This window comes from Portunus trituberculatus, chromosome 15 (genome assembly GCF_017591435.1).
Source record: "Portunus trituberculatus isolate SZX2019 chromosome 15, ASM1759143v1, whole genome shotgun sequence".
In the NCBI taxonomy this organism is placed as follows: domain Eukaryota; kingdom Metazoa; phylum Arthropoda; class Malacostraca; order Decapoda; family Portunidae; genus Portunus; species Portunus trituberculatus.
In genome coordinates, this window is record NC_059269.1 from 5,021,129 (window position 1) to 5,041,497 (window position 20,369).

Genomic DNA, 20,369 nt, shown 5'->3' on the forward strand with positions numbered 1-20,369 from the left:
AAACAAAAGCAAGTCAAATTTCATTATACTATAATCTTCCCTGAGGAAGTAGTTTCCATAAAACTCATGATTTACTTTATAATGTGTAAACCTTTAAACATAAATCATAACAATTAAACTTCTTTAATAAGTAATGTATTTCTAAAGAAAAGTCAGCAATAAAACAAAAAAGTAAACAAAAATTAACATTAATAAAAATTCAGATGAGATGTGAGAATCACATTTGTAAACACTAAACATGCCAATGTCACAAAGATAAAATTCATCAACCTTGTAGTTTGTCAAACATATTTGTAGGAATATGAGAATTCCTTTCAATATAACCATGCGAGTAAATTATATCCAATACATATTCTTTTTAGTATATCTGAGAGGGAAAGAAGTGATATTCTGATAAAGTTCTGACCTCCCCGTGCTAAGAACCTGAGATAAAGTAAACTTTTAGCTACTTGCTTAACATTACTTACTGGTTACCCATTGTGGCATTACCTATGTCAAGATAGGCAAGGTGGATAGCTTGGGCCTCCTACATGTACAAGAATGAACACATTATAAGCCCATGCCAGCACAGGCTGTGCCTTCAGCATGGTACAGCCTAACAATGCATATGGCTAGAAATGTACAGCATAAAGGTTATCTTTAAATCCTAAAACACAAAACAAAGGTAGGAGAGCCACAAATCCAGTCTTTGCATTATACAAACAAAAATATTCTTATTTAAAACATCTATAAACTGATGTTAGTATATATATATATATATATATATATATATATATATATATATATATATATATATATATATATATATATATATATATATATATACAACTAAACTATAATTTATAAAATAATATCAATAGGTATTAAAGGAGAGAAATATTCAAGCTTTGCTACAGACCTCCAGCACTTTAACAACAGTTTTAAGTACATTTGTGAAAACACATGGGAACTTTGTGCAAGGACAATATCTACTAAATCCTTTCAGGAGCTCCATCACCATTATATCATATCAAAATTATTCTAGCTAGATAGCACACCTGATAGTTCCAGTATGCTGGATAACTAATAATTTTTGTTAGCAATGCATACACTGATGTTGGTACATGACACGAAAGCCTGTAGTGTGGCTGATGTTGATGCATTTGCTGTTTTACTATATCACTGGCAATACAATATGAAAACACCAAACAAATTCAAACATAAACTCACTTATGTTTCTCCAAAAAAAGAAGGAGGACAGCTACACACATAACACAATGAATCTGGTTAGCAAAGTCAGACAACAGAGGCCAAATGCCATTAATGTATCACAAAATGTTCAACAAAAGATAATTTGCAATGAAGATTTCAGAGTAAAGATGAAGGTTATGAATAGTAAGTAAAGATAAGACAAAAAAAGTTATCCACAGCAGAGGGAGGTGTAGAATGCAATTGCAGTGTAGCATCTAGTCTGGTCACTTACTACAAAATGTGTATATGAGATAATCTTAAAAGAGTTGGGACCTTGCAAACCAGAAGATTGATCATTATACCCTACTTCTCCTAGTGTGTGTGTGTGTGTGTGTGTGTGTGTGTGTGTGTGTGTGTGTGTGTGTGTGTGTGTGTGTGTGTGTGTGTGTGTGTGTGTGTTTCACTGTTTGATCTGCTGCAGTCTCTGACGAGACAGCCAGACGTTACCCTACGGAACGAGCTCAGAGCTCATTATTTCCGATCTTCGGACAGGCCTGAGACCAGGCACACACCACACACCGGGACAACAAGGTCACAACTCCTCGATTTACATCCCATACCTACTCACTGCTAGGTGAACAGGGGCTACACGTGAAAGGAGACATACCCAAATATCTCCACCCGGCTGGGGAATCGAACCCCGGTCCTCTGGCTTGTGAAGCCAGCGCTCTAACCATTGAGCTACCGGGTGTGTGTGTGTGTGTGTGTGTGTGTGTGTGTGTGTGTGTGTGTGTGTGTGTGTGTGTGTGTGTGTGTGTGTGTGTGTGTGACCAATGGTTTCATAATAAATAAAATAAAAAATAATAACTAAACATAAATAAAAAGAAAAAAAGTGTTAAACATTGGATGCTTAAGATAAATAACAATATTCTAAGGATTTGTGTACAAGAAAAATGTGTACCACTTTCTGCACTAACAAGATTTGAGGTACAGACCTATTAAATGCAGGAAGAACCTAAAGGAACAGTGAATTACAAAAGAAAGTGGATCACACAGCTGCCTTCACATCATACAAAATGGAGATCCACAACTTGATAAATTAGAATAAGAACATTACCAAACTGCACCATTATCTCTTCATTCATTATTATATAACACACATAAATACTAATCCTTCAAGCTGCCACTCAACACATCATTTACACTTTTCCAAGGTACTGGTAGTGAACAATATTTTGAAGCCATAATGACAATTACAGCACAAAAGTTGAACATCTAATATAATTTGAAAACTAATACATAACAAAGTGCACTACTTGTACACTGGAACTACGTAAGGATTAATTATTTTTCTTACAAAATCAGAGTAAAATGGAGACTTCAGAAAAGGAGAAAAATGGCACATCCCATTTTTCTACAAGAAAAAATAGTAAATAAACAAAAAAAAATAAACAAATAAAAAATAAGGCAAATAGTGGGATGGATGCCCTTCATTCTTCCTTCTTGTTCTTGGACTGACTCAACAACAAATTACATGAGCTGGGTTAAGACTTTCCAACACCTCTCAGATGTTTTTAGAAATAGTAACAGAACTAAGGTGCTTCCTATAGAAATGAGACGGGAAATACACGTGTGCACACAAAAGTACACACACACACACACACACACACACACACACACACACACACACACACACACACACACACACACACACACACACACACACACACACACACACACACACGTGCAAAGTTAGTAGACCTCCCGAGTCTGAATGGGCCCTTACCTCACTAATGTAAAGAGGAAGAGCATGCTGTTTGGCTGCCTTGCAAAGTAAATGAATGATAACTCAGTCACTAGTTATATCTTCCCCATTTTTCTGAATAGAACTCTTGATATTGGCAACAACAAAAATTATTTATAAATCTTTAAAACTTGATCTATATATTCATTTCTGTTCCATTTGGGGGATCATTCTTACATATAAATAACCAAAAAACACTCTTTCCAGATCAAGGCAGGCAGACTCAATACCAACCTCTGTGTAGCTTGTCTTATTACTACAGGAAGCACCTCAAATAGCAGTGTGTAATAATTGCAGATGTTGTCACGACAATCAAGTTTCTGCCTCCTGATAAGTGATGACAATTTGGTCCAGCTTGTTCGAAGTTCCATTGTACACTGTCTGATATGTCTAACGCACAGAATTTGTCATTTAAGTCATTTAATTAAAGAGTACTGAAATTCTATATACTGGAAGTCAACTCTGGTTGACTGTTTTCATAAGTCTGTCTCCAATCATATAAAAGTAAAGAGTATCTACACTCTTTCTTATATATGAACACAAAAAATAATCATGACACTCTACTTGGGATGGTATCCTTATTCATTAAAGTGTTTTATCAACATGAGTTAAATTTGATGAGTGAGTTGTCTTTGACTCTCACCAAAACCTATCACTAGCTGAATGCAGGCACCTAAACACTAAGCTTAACAGAATTTAAGCTCCTGCCTTTCTGCCTTAGCTAGTTACAAAGGGCTGTTTCATTAGTGGGGGGTTTTTTTATAATTTTTTTTTAGTTATTTGGTAGATTAAGTTAGCAAAAAAAAAGGTATCCACTCATTAGAAGCAAAACAAAAGGCAGTTCATTTGGGACACAAGGAATGAAATACATCCTCTAGCATGACAGTAGATAGTGTGCACTGGAGTGCCCCTTATTAGTGAGTCTACCTCCCAGGACTGCACATGACCTACGTGACAAGCCAATAATGCCAACTACAAGCAGTGGGAGTCTTGGCTCCACTTCAAAATAGTTTTGAATTGACCAACTGCTTTGAAAACTTCTTAATATGAAGATAATATGATCTCAAGTCAGTATATTACACATTCCCCCTAAGTCGAGGGTTTACCACTGTACAACATTTACAGAAGAATTCTAAAGTATTCCATAAACATTTTAAGAAATAAATATACCTATTTATAGCCAATAAAATAGATTAATTACAAGAATCAAACAACATTTCAACAGTTACACTGAGTGTAGTTACCCCAGATTACAAACACACTATGATGTTCTTTTTAATAAATGAAAACTGCTCTATTTTCCAGATAGAGAAAATCTTAATATAAAAGTATAACACAATCACAAAGAAATGAAAATATCTCTCAGAATAGTGAAGAATAAGCAGTTAACAACAATAAATGGATAGGAAAAACTTTGTAAAGAATCAATATAGCTTCAATAAGAGAAAGAGAAATAAGCATTACCAACTTTCAGGAATACACCACTCAGTCTAAATTTTAATGATATTGGGTAACTTGCTCAAACTGTTTTTGAGATCCCAATTGTAACTTTTTCACTCATGATCATTTCCTTTAGCACAAAGTAACAGTAGAAAATACTTGAAAACCTTACTATCTAATCTCTCTCCTTAATGATCCATTTAATGTCTGGGGACATTGACCATGCAAATTGCAGCTTATGCTGACACACACCACTACAAACTAAGATAAGCTTGTACCATCCTCACAGTTGTACTTGTTAGTCTGCCTAGAAGTCTGGGGGTCACACTGTGTTGTACATTCAACAGTCTATTATTATATAGGACCATTTAATGATAAAACACAACACTATACAAAATATAATATGCATACCTATCACCACATATACTGCTCACAAAACAACAGCTTTGGGTTCATGCTGAATGATCAGATCCTTTCATCAGCTCATTTAGACTGCCCTCAGCTATCATTTAATATCAGATTGTATTACACATTGAAAAAAAAAGTATAAGAAAAAATTGTAGGATCATTTTACTAAAGGATAAATGTTGTAAAAAGAAAATAATAAATCACTTCCTTTCTAGTCAAAATAACTTAAAAAGTCATGAAAAGACATTTCTACCACAACATTCAACACATATTTTCAGACCATATGTTGCAAAATAATCCAACACTTTAGTCGCTCCTCTTAAAAAAATTAAAAATTAGACTTGAAAGTTTTTTTTATAAAATGTTCAGCTTCCCTCTAATCTGGTAAGATTAAGTTACCTTTTTCTACGACAAAGCTTTTTGTGTTCTTTGTGCCAGTGGACTTGTTGGCATTCAATGGAGCAATAGGCAGTGTTCCAGCAGCAGTGGTAGATGGCCTCCGCCTCACAGGTCCAGCACTGTTGTAAAGAGAAATTTATGCATTTCACATTGTCACATAACAAGAGAAGAGTTCTTATGTACCTAGTCTATCTGTTGGCAATGCTATGTTCTTAGCAATGATTACTTACCCATTGCTTTTTCTTTGTGTCTGATACAACATGTTTGTGTTTTTCTTCAATTTCTGATATTTTTGATCGATATTCTTCCTTCACACGATCTACTTCTTTTTCCATCTGCTTCATGGTAGACTGAATGACTTTCTGCTTCTCAGCTTCATACTCTCGGCGCAACTGTAATATGACAAAAACATAGTACAAAATTGCTTTGTTTCCTGCACAATTAATCAACTCTTGCACAGTTAATATGATCTGAAAAGGAGGCATAAACCAAAGAATAATTTAAAGATCAATTACTCTGTAATTGCCCTCTTTCTTTTACTGTTATCACTTAAGGAGACCAGAATTTGAGTCTGAATGGAAATCTTAGTTTTCTATGATTTGGGTCTCAGAGAAAATGCAGAATTCCCTGAATCAAATAGCATCACTTGTATACTGCTTTTCCCTAAATTCTAAGGGAAAAACAAAGGTTTGTTTGGGGAAATCTAAACATTCTCAAGTAATTTAGTCCTCACACATGTCAGGACATAAATATGGTAATAGTTGTTTTTATGTCCTGGTGTCAAAAATGAAGCGTGATTTAAGGGAGTATCACACTGGCCTATGATACGCGGAACGCAGGCCATGGTTCTTGGTACAAAACCAGGAACATTATCACACACAAGCTAGCCGCTTTCTTGCTATGCTAGGCAAACGACCCAACAACCAAGACCAAGACCAAGCCATGCCGTTTATACCTCAACTTGTGCTTCGTTCTGGAATTGCACTTGCACTTCCTCTTACTGAGGAAAAGTAAAAGAAACTAGAGAAGAACCGAGAGGCACAACGGCGACTTTGGAGTCAGAGATGGTTGCCATGAGCCCAAACTATTGACATGATATACATATTCTTTATCTTTCTAAATTCCGAAATATTATCTAATTCCAATATGAAAAATTTAGGCACGTTCTTTTTAGTCTAAATAATAAGTTGTTATTACATACATTATGTTTATTTTTTTCATTGGGATAGCATACGGAGAACCGGAATGGATATGAAGCCATCCCAACTTTGCTCCGCTAATCCCAGGCAAGTTCCAGCTATCTGGAGCGGATGTTCCTCGTTCCGCGTATCATGGGCCAGTGTGATAGCCCCTTTATGGAGAAACAAAATTTTATCTTCTGTACTTACCAGTTATTTACTGACAAACATTACACAATGTCAGCATGGTTATATTCAACAAAAAATTCAATTAGGCTATGTGACAACTTATCTGTCTGGGCAGGGAGATCAAAGAGCAAGTCACAAGTTTGAAGCTTCAAGCCAAGATTGAGATAATGAATATTGAATGCCACACACCAAAGGTAAAATGGACTATGCTGACATGATGTTTCTATGACATAATGCAGCCACCTGGGTCAGCCACTGTATGTCACCTCGCCACACTTGAATTTCATCCCATAGCTAACAAAGCCTAAAAATGCATATGTGTATAGAACATTTTCTACTTATAATAACTTTTATTTTTGCCTCTAACAGTATTTGCAGAAACTACATACAAATATATACACACAACAAATTAGTACCCACCTTTTCAGCCAAGTCTCGCATTGCTTTTTCAGTGTCTTTAGTTCTTTTATTTGACCTCTCACCATACTCTGCTACAGCCATCTGTAATGATACATGATATTTGTTTGTTTGTTTGTTTTTTATCTACTTTTCATTCACCATTAATAATACCAATTCCTGTTCTACTACAGAAATATATCATCCTCATATTTGTACTCTCCTCATCTATCATAAGTTCCATATAGTTTTTCATAAATATTGCTTATTATTTCAACTTGTTGATTCTACACATTTACCACATTCTGAAATAATTAAAACTATCTCTTCACAGCTTTCTTCACTGGCAATACTCAATGGAATAAATGAAGGATTAAGCACTTCATATGTTTTCCCTTCCTTCAGTTTTCTGAATTAATACATAAAAAGCACACCAACCTTCATAAGTCTGTTTGATGTCTGGATGCCAACAGAGCGGGTGGGCAGCTCTTGACTGGAGGAAGACACCACATCTTCAGGGGCTGGGGGTTCCTTCTGAAAATATTTAATATTCAATAAGAGCCAGCAATAGGGTTAACAGTGACACCAAACAGATGTCTATTTCACTCCCTTACAACAAGTTTCTATCAAGATTCTGACAGGAACTCCAGGACTAAGTAGAAGAAATATGAGTATAATGCACAAGATAAGTCACATTACAGTGTTATATTAGGATTTACTGTGTTTCTATCATGAATAAACTGTCTGTTGATGACAGCATAAATGTGCTACAGAACCTGGTTATTTGTTAAGAAATGATTTTTTGTTTGCTGTGGCCTTATCCCTCCTGGTTCAGCCATTTATGATCTATTATAAATAAGAGAAACATATGCTTAGCCACTTCTCCACAGATACTGAAATGTACTAGTAAAATTTTCCATCTGCCCCACCTTTCTGACTTTTGGTGTTTTGGCCTTAGATGTGGATGAGATGGATGATGCTTGCTCTTCTTCTGGTTCTTCCTCTTCTTCTTCCTCTTCTTCTTCATCATCATCATCCTCATCATCTTCATTGTCATCTTCATCTTCACCAGGTTCATCATCATCACCTTCATTGTCTTCATCATCATCATTGTCATCAGCATCATGCATTTCCTCATCACTGCTGCTTCTATCCTGTAAAGAGAATGCACAAAATAGGTAGATGCTTCATAGGTGTATGTTTCTTCCTTCAGCAATGTTCATAACTCAATAAAATGAATAGCACGTTTTCAAAGACCATGTATTTACTGTAGTAATTATGACATGTTATAAATATTTCACTAGGTCACTCATAATTATGAAGGGTTTGGAAGACTTGTTAACTATTATGCTGTGAGAATTTTACAATTGTACCAAAGTTAGGAGATTATGAGTAAGAAAAAAATACTATGATTAACAGTAAAAGCAAGCCAGTATTTATTAATTGTGTACATATTACATTATTCTCTTACAATGAGAAATTGAGTTACATCCTATCTCTGTTAGTCATGATTAATGGTGATAGCCTGATAAGACATATCTTTGCACACTACAGAAGAGGCAGTTAACAGATGATCTGGTAGTTACTGGTAAATTAGTTTTTCCCTAATACATTCTCAAAAACTGACAAATAATCAAATAAGAGAAGAGTCTTTTCCCCTAACAATAACAATCAATTAAATGCTAGACTATCAAGATAAATTCCAGTTAATTTTTGAGACTGTTTTTACTCACAAACAAGTGACTCAATAATGGAAGATGAAATAAAACTAAGTGCAGGGAGAAAACAATCACATTTTCAGTTAGGAAATTACTATCACTTAGATTAATGCTACATGGGGAGAACAGTATATTCTTTTACTTACCTCATCTTCTCTTCCTTCCTTCTTTGGTGATGCCTGAAGGAGGTGTGTTTGAGATCTGAAATGAAGGAAAAGAAACACATTATATTAAGTAAATTACAAACTTTTGTATGAATCTGATCAATTACCCAGTGTAAGGCTATTAATATAGAATCCTACAAAAAATTTATGTACAGTCAACCCTCGGCTATCGCGACTTCGGCTATCGCGTTTTATTGCTATCGCGCACCCATGAAAAGCTGCTAAAATTTCATTATCGCGACCTCAGATGCTTGCTATCGTGCGCCCCGCCATGACGTCATGGAATATCTGAGCGCTCATTGGCCAAAACCGCCTTCCCGCCAAGATCAATTCGGCTTTCGCGTTTTCGGCTATGGCACAGCTATTTCGGCCCCAATTGGGCACGATAGCCAGGGGTTAAGTGTACTACCATATACTACCATATATTCTTGAAACTACTTTTGCAACTCCCTTGCATTCTTTACTTTATATATATGCAAAATGTGCACTTCTCATCACCAGATCACTTTCCCTGTATTCTCTCTCTCTCTTCATCATTACTAATGATACAGCTAACAAATTTTTAGGAGTAAAGCTAATGCTAAAGAAATTATGAGTTTAAAACAATGAGGGTAATTCAATACTTAATACCAATCAAAGCAGCATCAAGGAAGACAAATGTTACCTGTGACTGTGTCGAGATTCTTGATCAGGTGACATTAAGTCTCCTCGGTGCCTGAGCTCTGAGTCTGGCCGGAGAGGGTTACGCTGCTCTGTTTCATTACTTGATGCAGCTGTCAGCAATTCCTGGTGCTTTTTCAGCTCTTCACAAGCTTTATTCCAAGCAGAAGTACGTTTTACCTTATAGGAAAAATTTTATTATTAATTGTCACTAAAAATGTGTTTTATTAAACTGAAATATATGAAGAATAATATAAAACAACTAAATCCTTAATGACATAATATTCTCACCCTGAAAAAAAAAAAATGTTTCAGGCTAAATAATGCCCAGCTTGCAGAAATTTATATCAAAGCTCTTCAAAGTATACCACTTAGTGAATAGACAGCAGTGGTGCCACAAATCCTCAACCACTACAAACTTATACCTGGATTCCCAAAGATAAAAACTGCAAAAGGAATTACAATATACTTGCTTAGTCTTGAACTATTGGCTCTTTGAAAGATTTTAACCTTTACGAACATTCCAACCATAGGTAATGATATGAAAAAAATTAAAATAAAATTCTATACCGTACATGAACATTAAATTAAAGCAACTTTCAAAAATAAAAACAAATTTTATGACAATACACTCATGGCAAAATTATATTAAACAAACCTGGAGAGTGTGTATGTTGACAGAAATTGGACGAATGTGAGATTTTTCTATGACTGCTCTCTGGTGTTGACTCCCAAAAAACCTTACATCATACAGGTCATTTTCTACCTTTATTACCTGTAAAGGAAATTCTGCCTTTAACTCTAGCTTATTTTCTAGCTTTATTACCTGTAAAAGAAATTTTCCCTCTATCAAATTATTTTCACATTTTCACTGAATCTCAGCACATGAACAAGCGTGTGCTCCACTTTGGTGATGAATTAGTTCACATACAAATACTGCCAACTTTAATTTGCCAAAATAATATGGAATTTACATTCTAAACTGAAAACCCCATCACCAATTATATATCTAGACAAAAAAAAACATATCTTTAAGTTTCAACTTTACTACCAATAACATACTATCTAAAGCAATGATAGCATGTGTATCTATTTTACAAAAAAAAACTTAATGCCTCTAAAAATGAGATAAGCCTATACAAAGAAGATCAACTATATCTTTTGTGACAATGATAGTTGATTCCTCACTCAAAAGGATACCTATTGAAGGCTTGTCTAAGGAGTGTAAAGATTTTACCCACCTTTGCTGGCCAATATGGAAATCCCTTCTGCTTGGCATACACTAACTGATGAGGTGGTCGACAAGGCTTACAGAACCAATACTTGTCTGATTTTTCATTTGACATTCTGTAGCAATCCTTGCACTGCTCCAGCTCCATCAAGTCATACTGACAATCCCGCAGCATCTGTCTTGCCATGTCTGCTATGGTGCTATGAACTGAGAGCATGGTGCATTTTATAAGTCACCACTCCTCAACAGCAAATAGAGAAGCAATTGGAAGCATTTCTATAGATTCATTTAGTCAAATATTTCATCAGATGCATTTATATAGAGAAATAAACCAAGGCATTTCATTCCACTTACCTCCTTGATATAAAACGACATTATGTACAATGGTTAAGGCATCAATCTCAAAGTCATAAAGTGTCTTGTATCTGCAATCGGATGCCTTTTGTTCCATAGTGTTGAGATCCATTTGGTGATGCAAGAGCAGCTGTGATCGCCATGGCTCAGAGGCTGAAACACGGCTCATCTGGTCTGCCCGTATCAATGACTGGTGGCTGGTGGCAGCTCGGTCACTCAAGAACACTCCGGGCTTTTGAGAAGGGGCTGGGATGACTCGTTCTAATATATTTACCGGGAGCTGTGCAAAGAGTTTGCACTAAAATGTAGCAACGAGTAAATGCTAAGTGAACTCATTCAATACATTTTCTTTATCTAATATAAAATACATATACATTCTTCACACTAATTTCATCCTTAAAGAATAAATCAATAAATTAGATAAATAAAATAATAATAAAGTAAAGCAATAATGATAATAATAAAGGGTAAACTAGAACACACGAAATTCCACAAGAGTACTTACCCTTTCTTTTAGTCTTTCAACAGTGAAAGCTAAAAGCATATTGAGATCCTCTCTGTTAATACGACTTTTGACACTCCTCTGGTATAAGCGTTTCTGTGAAAAAAAAATTGCAATTCAGCTTTAATAACATAACACAGAAAGTTCTGTTCATAATAATTACTGCTCTATCTATAAACCTAATATCCTCATGAAGGTGGATGGCCAAGATAAGATGTATGTGCATACACAAATGCACATACACAAGAATGTTGGAAGGATATTGGAAAATACAGTTTTCTACATAGAATGGTGGAAAAATGGAATGCCTTGAGAGATGAAGTTGCTACAGCACATAATGTGCATAACTTCAAAGAAAAATTGGATAAATGGAGACATGGAGACAGGACACTATGAGCCCCGCTCAAACCCTGTACAATACAACTGGGTAAATACAAAACGTATACACACATTTCCTAGGATGTACAAAAGGACATTTCACTTCCAAAGCCTCTGGTATAGATATAAATTAACAAAATATGTAAAAATATTAATATTTCTATAAAGTATTACCATTCAAGCCTGCACAAAACTTTCTTATTTCTCAATGATCTTTGCATTACATTAATCAAAATAGATTATTTTTTATTGGCTACACAACATAAAGCTCACCTTGCACACCACACAAACAAAAGGCTCATTATCATAAGGCTGGTCTTCCACATTGATGCACATCTTGTGGTACACACGGTAGCACTTGGAGCAGCACACTACCTCTCCACCTTTGTGACACTCAAAGCAGTACCAGTCATGGCGGTCTGGTTCCTCCTGAAATATGAAAAACACAGCTAATCCACCACACTGTGAGAGATTGAAGAATACATCACATATAAAATATATTTTCACTACAATAAACTCAAGAAAATATCCAAAAATAACTAAGAGCATTAACAGCATCTATTCTCATTTATCTTTTATCATGCATTTTAACAGACAATTTCCAAAACACAGTGGATGACATCTGACAATATCCAACAAAAATAAAAATTCATACACTTTGAAGAATCCATGACCCATCTTCTACGACTTATCAGATTACATTCCATGTAATTTTGTTAAGTAAACTATGAAAACAAGTATTGCCTCTAAAATTTCAAAGAAGAAAATCATCTAACATATGACATAAAAGAAGATGCCTTACTGGTGGAGTGGGCAGCCTGAAGCCCTCTTGTTCAATGCCAACCTTGGAGCCCTTCTGTCCCACCTTGCGTGTTACTGCTATCAAGTTGTCACTTGCACACTCCTCCAGGTGTTTTTCCACTTCATCTGCAGAATACCATACAAATTATCATCCTAATACAGATAAGACAACAGATGCATATGAATTTGTCATGTCAATTTAATAGTCAACAGAAAATAACTTCAGCAGTTTTCCTCGTCACTAACCTGACTCCATGTTGTGCATTCTACTCATGTATCGTCGGATCCTGTCAAATGAGGGCAGTTGTTTGTGGTTGCGGATGGTGATGATGGCATCCCACAGGTGTTGGCAATGTAAAGGGTCTGAGCATCGCCGCAGTGTAGCTTTCATGATGCTTCTCTTTCTGCAACAAAAACACTGGCCTTAATATTTGTATATTAATTTTAACACACTATTTTGCATGATCAATCACCTGTAATATTTGAAGGGAAATTCACTTCACTTAAAAACATTTCTGAATTATTATTATCAAAGCAGCAAAATCTAGAAGTAACATGTTGAAGTGAAAAATTATGAGAGAGAGAGAGAGAGAGAGAGAGAGAGAGAGAGAGAGAGAGAGAGAGAGAGAGAGAGAGAGAGAGAGAGAGAGAGAGAGAGAGAGAGAGAGAGAGAGAGAGAAAATTGAACTCCAAATTGTAGCTGATGGCCAATCCATCAGATGCTTTCAATATGCTAACCTTTCATGCTTTCAAAAAAATAATAAAACTGACATGCAATGAACATCTATCTATGTCATAGCCTTCACAACATTATAGAGCACATGGTGGTAACATGTGAAGTCATCCCTTAAAGGAGTACACACTGACATTCAAAACAAGGAATCTACAACATGATTTGAATCCAACAAGCCTGCATTTTTCATCACAAATATAGAGTCACATCATTATACAACAGACTAATTTAAGAAACAGCGACAAAAAAGATAGAATAGAAAGTGAGTACTAAAATATGGTAGACAACTAAAGTTAAGAAGGGACTCCTGGTTCCCAGTGTCACTACACACACTGTCATTACTGAAGTATCACTATACAACATTGTCTTTCTCTAGTAATACAGTTTTATGGCTTATACAAGCATGAAGCTCTTTATGGAATACAATATTATCAATATAAACAAACAAAGCAACAAGTAGTTTAGTAAAAAAAAAAAAAAAAAAAAAAAAAAAAAAATATATATATATATATATATATATATATATATATATATATATATATATATATATATATATATATATATATAGATAGATAGATAGATAGATAGATAGATAGACAGATAGACAGACAGATAGATAGATAGATAGATAGATAGACAGATAGATAGATATAGTACACAATGCATAATCTATATACAAATGTAAATAAAGTATCAAACTAGCAACTATGCATGTGTTAATAAATAAAGAAAGAAATGAATAACTTAACTAACAAACCTAGGATATATGCATTTAGGATATATGCACTACTTTGATCTTTATTCTTAGTATCCCCCATCTTCCCCTCCCCCTCCCCCTCCCTCAAAAAGAAACATGAAATTTTCATTTACATGCATAACTCAGAAGAGCTGCTGAAGTGAGGAAACCCAGCATTCATTATTTGCTCCCTTCACCAGAACTAACAAAGTTTCCAAACCTTTTTGAGCCAGGATCAGGAGTCCAGCCTAAAGCTGTGCAGGATCAAAGCATCTGCAAGTATAAGAAGCAGTCACCAGCTACTTTCTATTCTTACTGAATTGACTGAATGATAGGAAAAGTAAAATAAGAAATGAAGAGGAATATGTAAAGAAAAAATAACACCAACCTAAAGAGTAAATATCTATCTCCTGGATAATGTGCCCAATAAAACTTATTACTAATACTTGAAGCTTTCAGAGCTAGCCCTCACGTAGCATCAATCAATAGAGTATAATGGTGGTAGGGGTCCATGTGGGTGATTAACATACAACAGGCTGGTTCCCTGCACTCACAGGTGATGCTGCCAGTGAACTCCACGCAGTGAAAGAAACAGTGGCCTAACTTCCACTCACAAGGAAATTGGAAAAATGATAGAGTGTCCATATATGAAAAATAATAAAAAAAAAAAAATTGCAAAATACAGGTGCTAGAACTACTTGCCTGTGATATTTAAGCACTATTGGTAGCCTAAGTGTCTTACCATGAGTGGAATAATCATAGCACTGCTGTACATCTTTATGGGTGGTTTTGTGATTCTAATGAATGTATTATCTGCTTTTCTCCTTATAAATAAATTCCCAAGATCTCTCCGGCCTCTTACAATATATGAGACTAGTGACACAATAATGGCAGTTCTTTCAAGCCTTGGTCTAATGTGTGATGGTTGCCTTTACCTTAATGGACAAGATTATTGCAGCTCCTGTGCCAGATACTTTCTGATCCATATTCTGCTGATTTTTCCAGTGATCATCAGCCATTTTTCAGTTTATGGCATATGCAGTAGACATATTCAAGATTCAAATGAAAAGTTCTCTGGAATGCAAGCCCTTCAACACACCAGCACCTTGATATGGACAGCAACAGCCTGGCTCATAGCACTGATATTCACAATGATATTATGGAATGGCACAGAAAATTTTCTTGGCCCTATGGCTCCCAACATCACATCTCTCACAGTGCAAAATAAAACCCGTCAAGGCAGAGGAATAGTGGATAACCTCTGGCAATATAACAGCAATGAGGACTGGTCAAGTGACTATCGTGAAAGTGTTATCATTGGTCTCATCTATGGTATTGTGCAAGGAAACATTACACATACAGAACTTCAGCAATTTCATGGCATTTCCAAAAATGATGGATTGAGAAATAAGACCAAAAACATAATTCGAGACTTCCATGAAAGTCTTGGTATATCAGAAGAAGAACACAATAAGATTTTTAACTATGAAAAAAATAACGTGGAGAATAAAAATATCCCACCTGAAAACATAAGCAGTGCTCAAAGTTTTGATAAGATACTATCCATCCCTTATCCAACTAAGCACGAAAATGATACACAGAAAATAGAAAATCCATTTCATAAACTATACAATCAAGTGTATTTAAGAGGCTCAACAACAAATCCTCTGGTCGCTTTGCACAGAGACAACTCTGAATCTGAACCTTCAAATTTTGAAGAAAGAACAGAGGCAGATGAATTTACTACTATTGAGCAAGTACTGAATGATACATCTAGTTCAGCAGAAGAAAACGTATCTCTGGCATCAATGTTTCATGAAAATATGAAAGGAAATTTATCAAAAGCCAATACAAGTATTCTATATCACAAATACTGTGAATCCGACTCTACCATCAAAATATGTGAAATCCAGGTATTTGCAAAACACATTTCCATTCATGATATGATAAATAGCAAGACAGTGAATGGTTTTCTGCAACAGGTTTTTAGTCAATTTTGTTGTTAACACTTGTAATGAAACTCCCACAAACTAAGATGATATTTAACATTAAGTTGCAGCCCATCTTATGGACAGTAATGCTGGTGGTGGTGATGATGGTGGTGCCTATCCTGGCTGGAGCTAGACTGGTGTTTGGTGTGGCCATGAATCATTACTTCTGCCAGTCATCAGTCACTGCACACTCACAAGCCTACTTCTCACTTCCCAGGAAAGTCAGATATAAGGTTTGTATTCTGCTTCCAGACACTTACCATATATCTTGTACATAACTATGAGGTAATACTACACAATAAGGCTTTTTTGTACAAACTCCTCAAATGGTGTCACTTATCTGCATCAACTGGAAAATATCAATATCTCTAGAATACCAATCCACAGTTTTACAGTAAGTAAATATACATGAAAATGAATCTCACTTCTAAAAAACCTTAGTCATAACTCCTTAAGTATAGTTTGAAGAGTCCCTTAATTAGTAACCACACTATTCCTCTCTCTGACAGGTGATAGTCTTATTCATCACAACCCTGGCTTGCTGGACTCCAGTTATGATTGAGCGTGTTCTGTATGCCTGGCTGCAAGTGGATCAGCTGTCCTCTGTGCCGACCTCTCTCCTGCTCTTCTTGCTTCTCCTTGGGCACATGCAAAACCTCTTACGAGCAGTGTTCTATATTTCCCACCACCGAAATGTAAGTTCAGGAGAACCTAACTTAATTTAGTTTATTATGCCATGGCTTCCTCATATATTACATAGAAATGAGAGAGAGAGAGAGAGAGAGAGAGAGAGAGAGAGAGAGAGAGAGAGAGAGAGAGAGAGAGAGAGAGAGAGAGAGAGAGAGAGAGAGAGAGAGAGAGAGAGAGAGAGAGAGAGAGAGAGAATAAATTAAGTTTTCCAAAACAAGTAAAAACAATGATGAATCTCAATACCAAGGAAAATACATTATGTACCTATGTCCTTAAGCATACAGGCATGACTTCTAAAGATAATTCCAGTTTAAATCATAACTCTGTTGATCATAGACCTTATTCTGTTCCTTCCTATGCTTCCTATCTGCATCTTTAATCGAACACACCAGCTGCATTTATGTAAACATTAACATACCATGCTATCTACCTCTCCTCCAATATTAAATGTAAACAGATACTACTATTCGGTTACACTCAAGAGTCGAAGACACCAAAGAAAGAAACTAGCCACCCTACTCATATCTCACGGCCTCTGACCAGGTGCTACCAGCCCATTGCCCATCTACCTACATTCCATAAATATGGCATGGTTTAAATCTTCAACCATAGCTAGGAAGTGAGTCTTCAAACCACTTCCTACGTGATCAAGTCAAGACCTTAAGCAAAACTTCTTAATCTATATGGTGGCCAATGGCACACTTGACATTAAAACTAGCTTCACATTACCAGCTTAGTTTGCTCCCATTGTTCCTATCCAAAGACTGTGAGTTACTGATCTTCAATTGGTTTAAAATCTATGTGATTAACTGTTCAATAACTAAAAGTGGTGTCACACTAGCACTTTTTCCGTCGATTAATGCGATTTCCGTTGATTTTTCAAAGTTCCGCGTGAACTTATCGCATGAATTTGTCAGACGATAGGGATCTTTTCTGTCTGCAAATTTTCCACCTTTGTTTACATACCAAGACCAAGACCACAAGACTTGCCGCATCTCCTCAACCTGCTTCTACATGCAATGGTTCTACCATTAACCATGAATGCATCCATGGACACTTTTTGGCTTGTTTAGCTCGTCTAAGTTTCGTAATACACAGCATTACATTCAGAGCAGCGTATCTTTGCCGCAGCGAGGCCTCCATGTTTGTGTTTACATTGTGTTGGCAGGAAGTGATGACGGAAAGTGACGACGAAACACCGTTTGTGTGTGACAGGCCGCAGCCAAAATATTGTCGATTTTCTGAAAAACGACAGAAAAAGTAAATGGAAAAAGTGCTAGTGTGACACCGCCTTAAGAATAACTTTTATCTCTTTCCCACTAGGAGGCATTAACCTCACAGGCATCTCAAGGTCAATCCAAGCCTCACCCAGGACAGGAAATTCCTAATGGCAGTCTACCATGCCAGGGAGAGATATTTGAACTTATTTTAGGAATGTGATTTTCATCAAAAGAAGTACATAACGATAAATTGACAAAGATGTCAATGATACTGAAATTTTGAAAAGAAAAAAAAAAAAAAAAAAAAATCGGAAATAAAAGATTTAAACTACAAATTCTAACCAAATACATTACCAACCTGATATTTGTTTTGTCTACAGGAGCAAGCAAGAGTGTCTGTCCTTTCCAACTCAGAGGATTCCCTAAGCAGCCAGTCAAACACCCCATCTCGTGCAAGAGTGACCTTTGTTGTATCCTGATATGCTGCGACCATGCAAGAATGTCCTTAAATGTATCTTACTATAGCAATTTGCACAAGTGATACCCTTTAACTTGTTTTGAAGTATCAACTATTAGTGCTTTGATCTGCTCTTTGACAAACAATCTGTCAACTGTGTAGCAAAAACTATAATCTCATAATCTATAACAAAGGCTGTATCTTTGGCTCCTGCTATCACTTATTTCAGACAATCAATTCACTAATTTTTTTTCTCATTAACATATTTCAACCTATATTTTTAATTTGTCTGTCAGCACAGTACATTAGTATGAGCTCTCTTAATAAGATAAAGAATTACCAATTCCTGATAAGCATATCTTAACTCATCAATAAATCATTTGTACTCCAGTAAACATATCCATTCATTCTCCAACTAGTTTAGCTTTTCAATGCACCAATTATATACCTATACATATATCTTGGTATTTTTCAGTATAGTTAAGCCATTTCTTGCACTATGATTGATCCTTGTAATAATTGTAATGCTGCAACTCATAAAATACCAACCCTCAACACAGTTTCCTTGTCATGCATACTATACCGTCAAAGAACCTAAACCAATTATATATCTGGTAAATCTCAAAGCAGACATATAAAATTTGCCAAATCCACCTTCAGCATTCATCACTCTACAGCCTGTTAATCTTGCTCTCAACATATTTCAAGAAAGTGGTGATGGAAATATTGCTGGAAACATCAGCATTTCCCGACCAGAGATACCACCTTTGCAAACATTAAACTTAATTACACATCAAACATATCTTTGATGAGTTTCAATCTACATTCTCTAGCCTGTCACTATCACCATAGACAGCTAAGAAATTATCATAGAGTGGCTAGATATTAATGTTTCCCAGTAAATGATGCTACCTTGGCACCAACAAAAAAAAGGTCAACATTCATATCAGTGATGCAGCGTGCCAGCAAGCAAGATGCAGTGATTTAATTGACAATACAACCAATACATTTTCATGACATAAGCCTATTTTCAGTCATTTAATTCAACCTTTTTGGAGAAACAAAAATTAAATAAAGAACAAATAAATAAACAAATAAGTAAATAACAATAATAATGTCAGCATTTTTTTTTCTAACACAGTAGTAATTTTGAAACTGATAGGGAACAAATAATTATTTTCTGTCAGATTTAAAGAAAGCACTGACTAAAAACTGTAAGACAACAAGCAACAATTCCCAGTCATGTTTAAACAAACCATTCACTTGAAACCGATAGGCGAAGGGACAATACCCAATCAATTTTAAACAAAGCACGAACAGAAAATTGACAGGCAAGGAGCAACAGATTAATATAAACTTAACAACTGGCAGATTCCAAGCAAAGGGCAAGTACAGGAGAGGCAGAGATGGAGAGGCACACCAGAAAACACCACAAAGCAAAGATAGCAGAACAGCGTCTTGTAAATCGCCTTCATGTTCCTCAGTTCACCCACACATGGTAATCGGCTAACAGGCATCACTCTCCATTCTAGTTCTACATTACCCACACTGAATACCCAGCGCCCATAACCTCCTATGCATCTATTAGAGTCCCTGCCACTATCTGGCTCTCAGTATCCTTACCTGAGTGGCGAGGAAAGGTGTAAAGAGCGAAGTAATTCTAACCTCCGCCAGCCTCGGGTTTCTTCCTGTCACTTGTAAACAATACCATTTCTTAACAAAAGGCTAGGAACAAAATGTACCTTTTATA

At 35.8% G+C, this 20,369-nt stretch overlaps 2 protein-coding genes across 6 annotated transcripts; one reads left to right on the plus strand and one right to left on the minus strand.

The window, feature by feature from the left end:
- Positions 1-3,749: 3,749 nt before the first annotated feature.
- On the minus strand, positions 3,750-20,369 carry LOC123504140 (zinc finger MYND domain-containing protein 11-like). Of its 5 annotated transcripts, none has more exons than XM_045254471.1 (16): positions 20,243-20,369; positions 14,482-14,534; positions 13,039-13,196; positions 12,794-12,918; positions 12,265-12,420; positions 11,617-11,709; positions 11,112-11,343; positions 10,768-10,964; positions 10,185-10,301; positions 9,531-9,706; positions 8,849-8,903; positions 7,914-8,138; positions 7,423-7,518; positions 7,009-7,089; positions 5,452-5,613; positions 3,750-5,340 (listed from the first exon to the last, which is right to left on the minus strand). In XM_045254471.1, the coding sequence occupies exons 3-16, from the start codon at positions 13,181-13,183 to the stop codon at positions 5,218-5,220; spliced, it is 1,983 nt and encodes a 660-aa protein (XP_045110406.1). In that variant the 5' UTR covers positions 13,184-13,196; positions 14,482-14,534; positions 20,243-20,369; the 3' UTR covers positions 3,750-5,217. The 5 variants fall into 5 exon arrangements, with proteins under 5 accessions (XP_045110406.1, XP_045110404.1, XP_045110402.1 ...); XM_045254469.1 differs by having other exon boundaries at positions 11,112-11,391; XM_045254467.1 differs by having other exon boundaries at positions 11,112-11,409.
- LOC123504141 lies at positions 14,545-19,976 on the plus strand. The gene is made up of 4 exons (XM_045254472.1): positions 14,545-16,174; positions 16,315-16,485; positions 16,762-16,947; positions 18,543-19,976. The coding sequence occupies exons 1-4, from the start codon at positions 15,005-15,007 to the stop codon at positions 18,639-18,641; spliced, it is 1,626 nt and encodes a 541-aa protein (XP_045110407.1). The 5' UTR covers positions 14,545-15,004; the 3' UTR covers positions 18,642-19,976.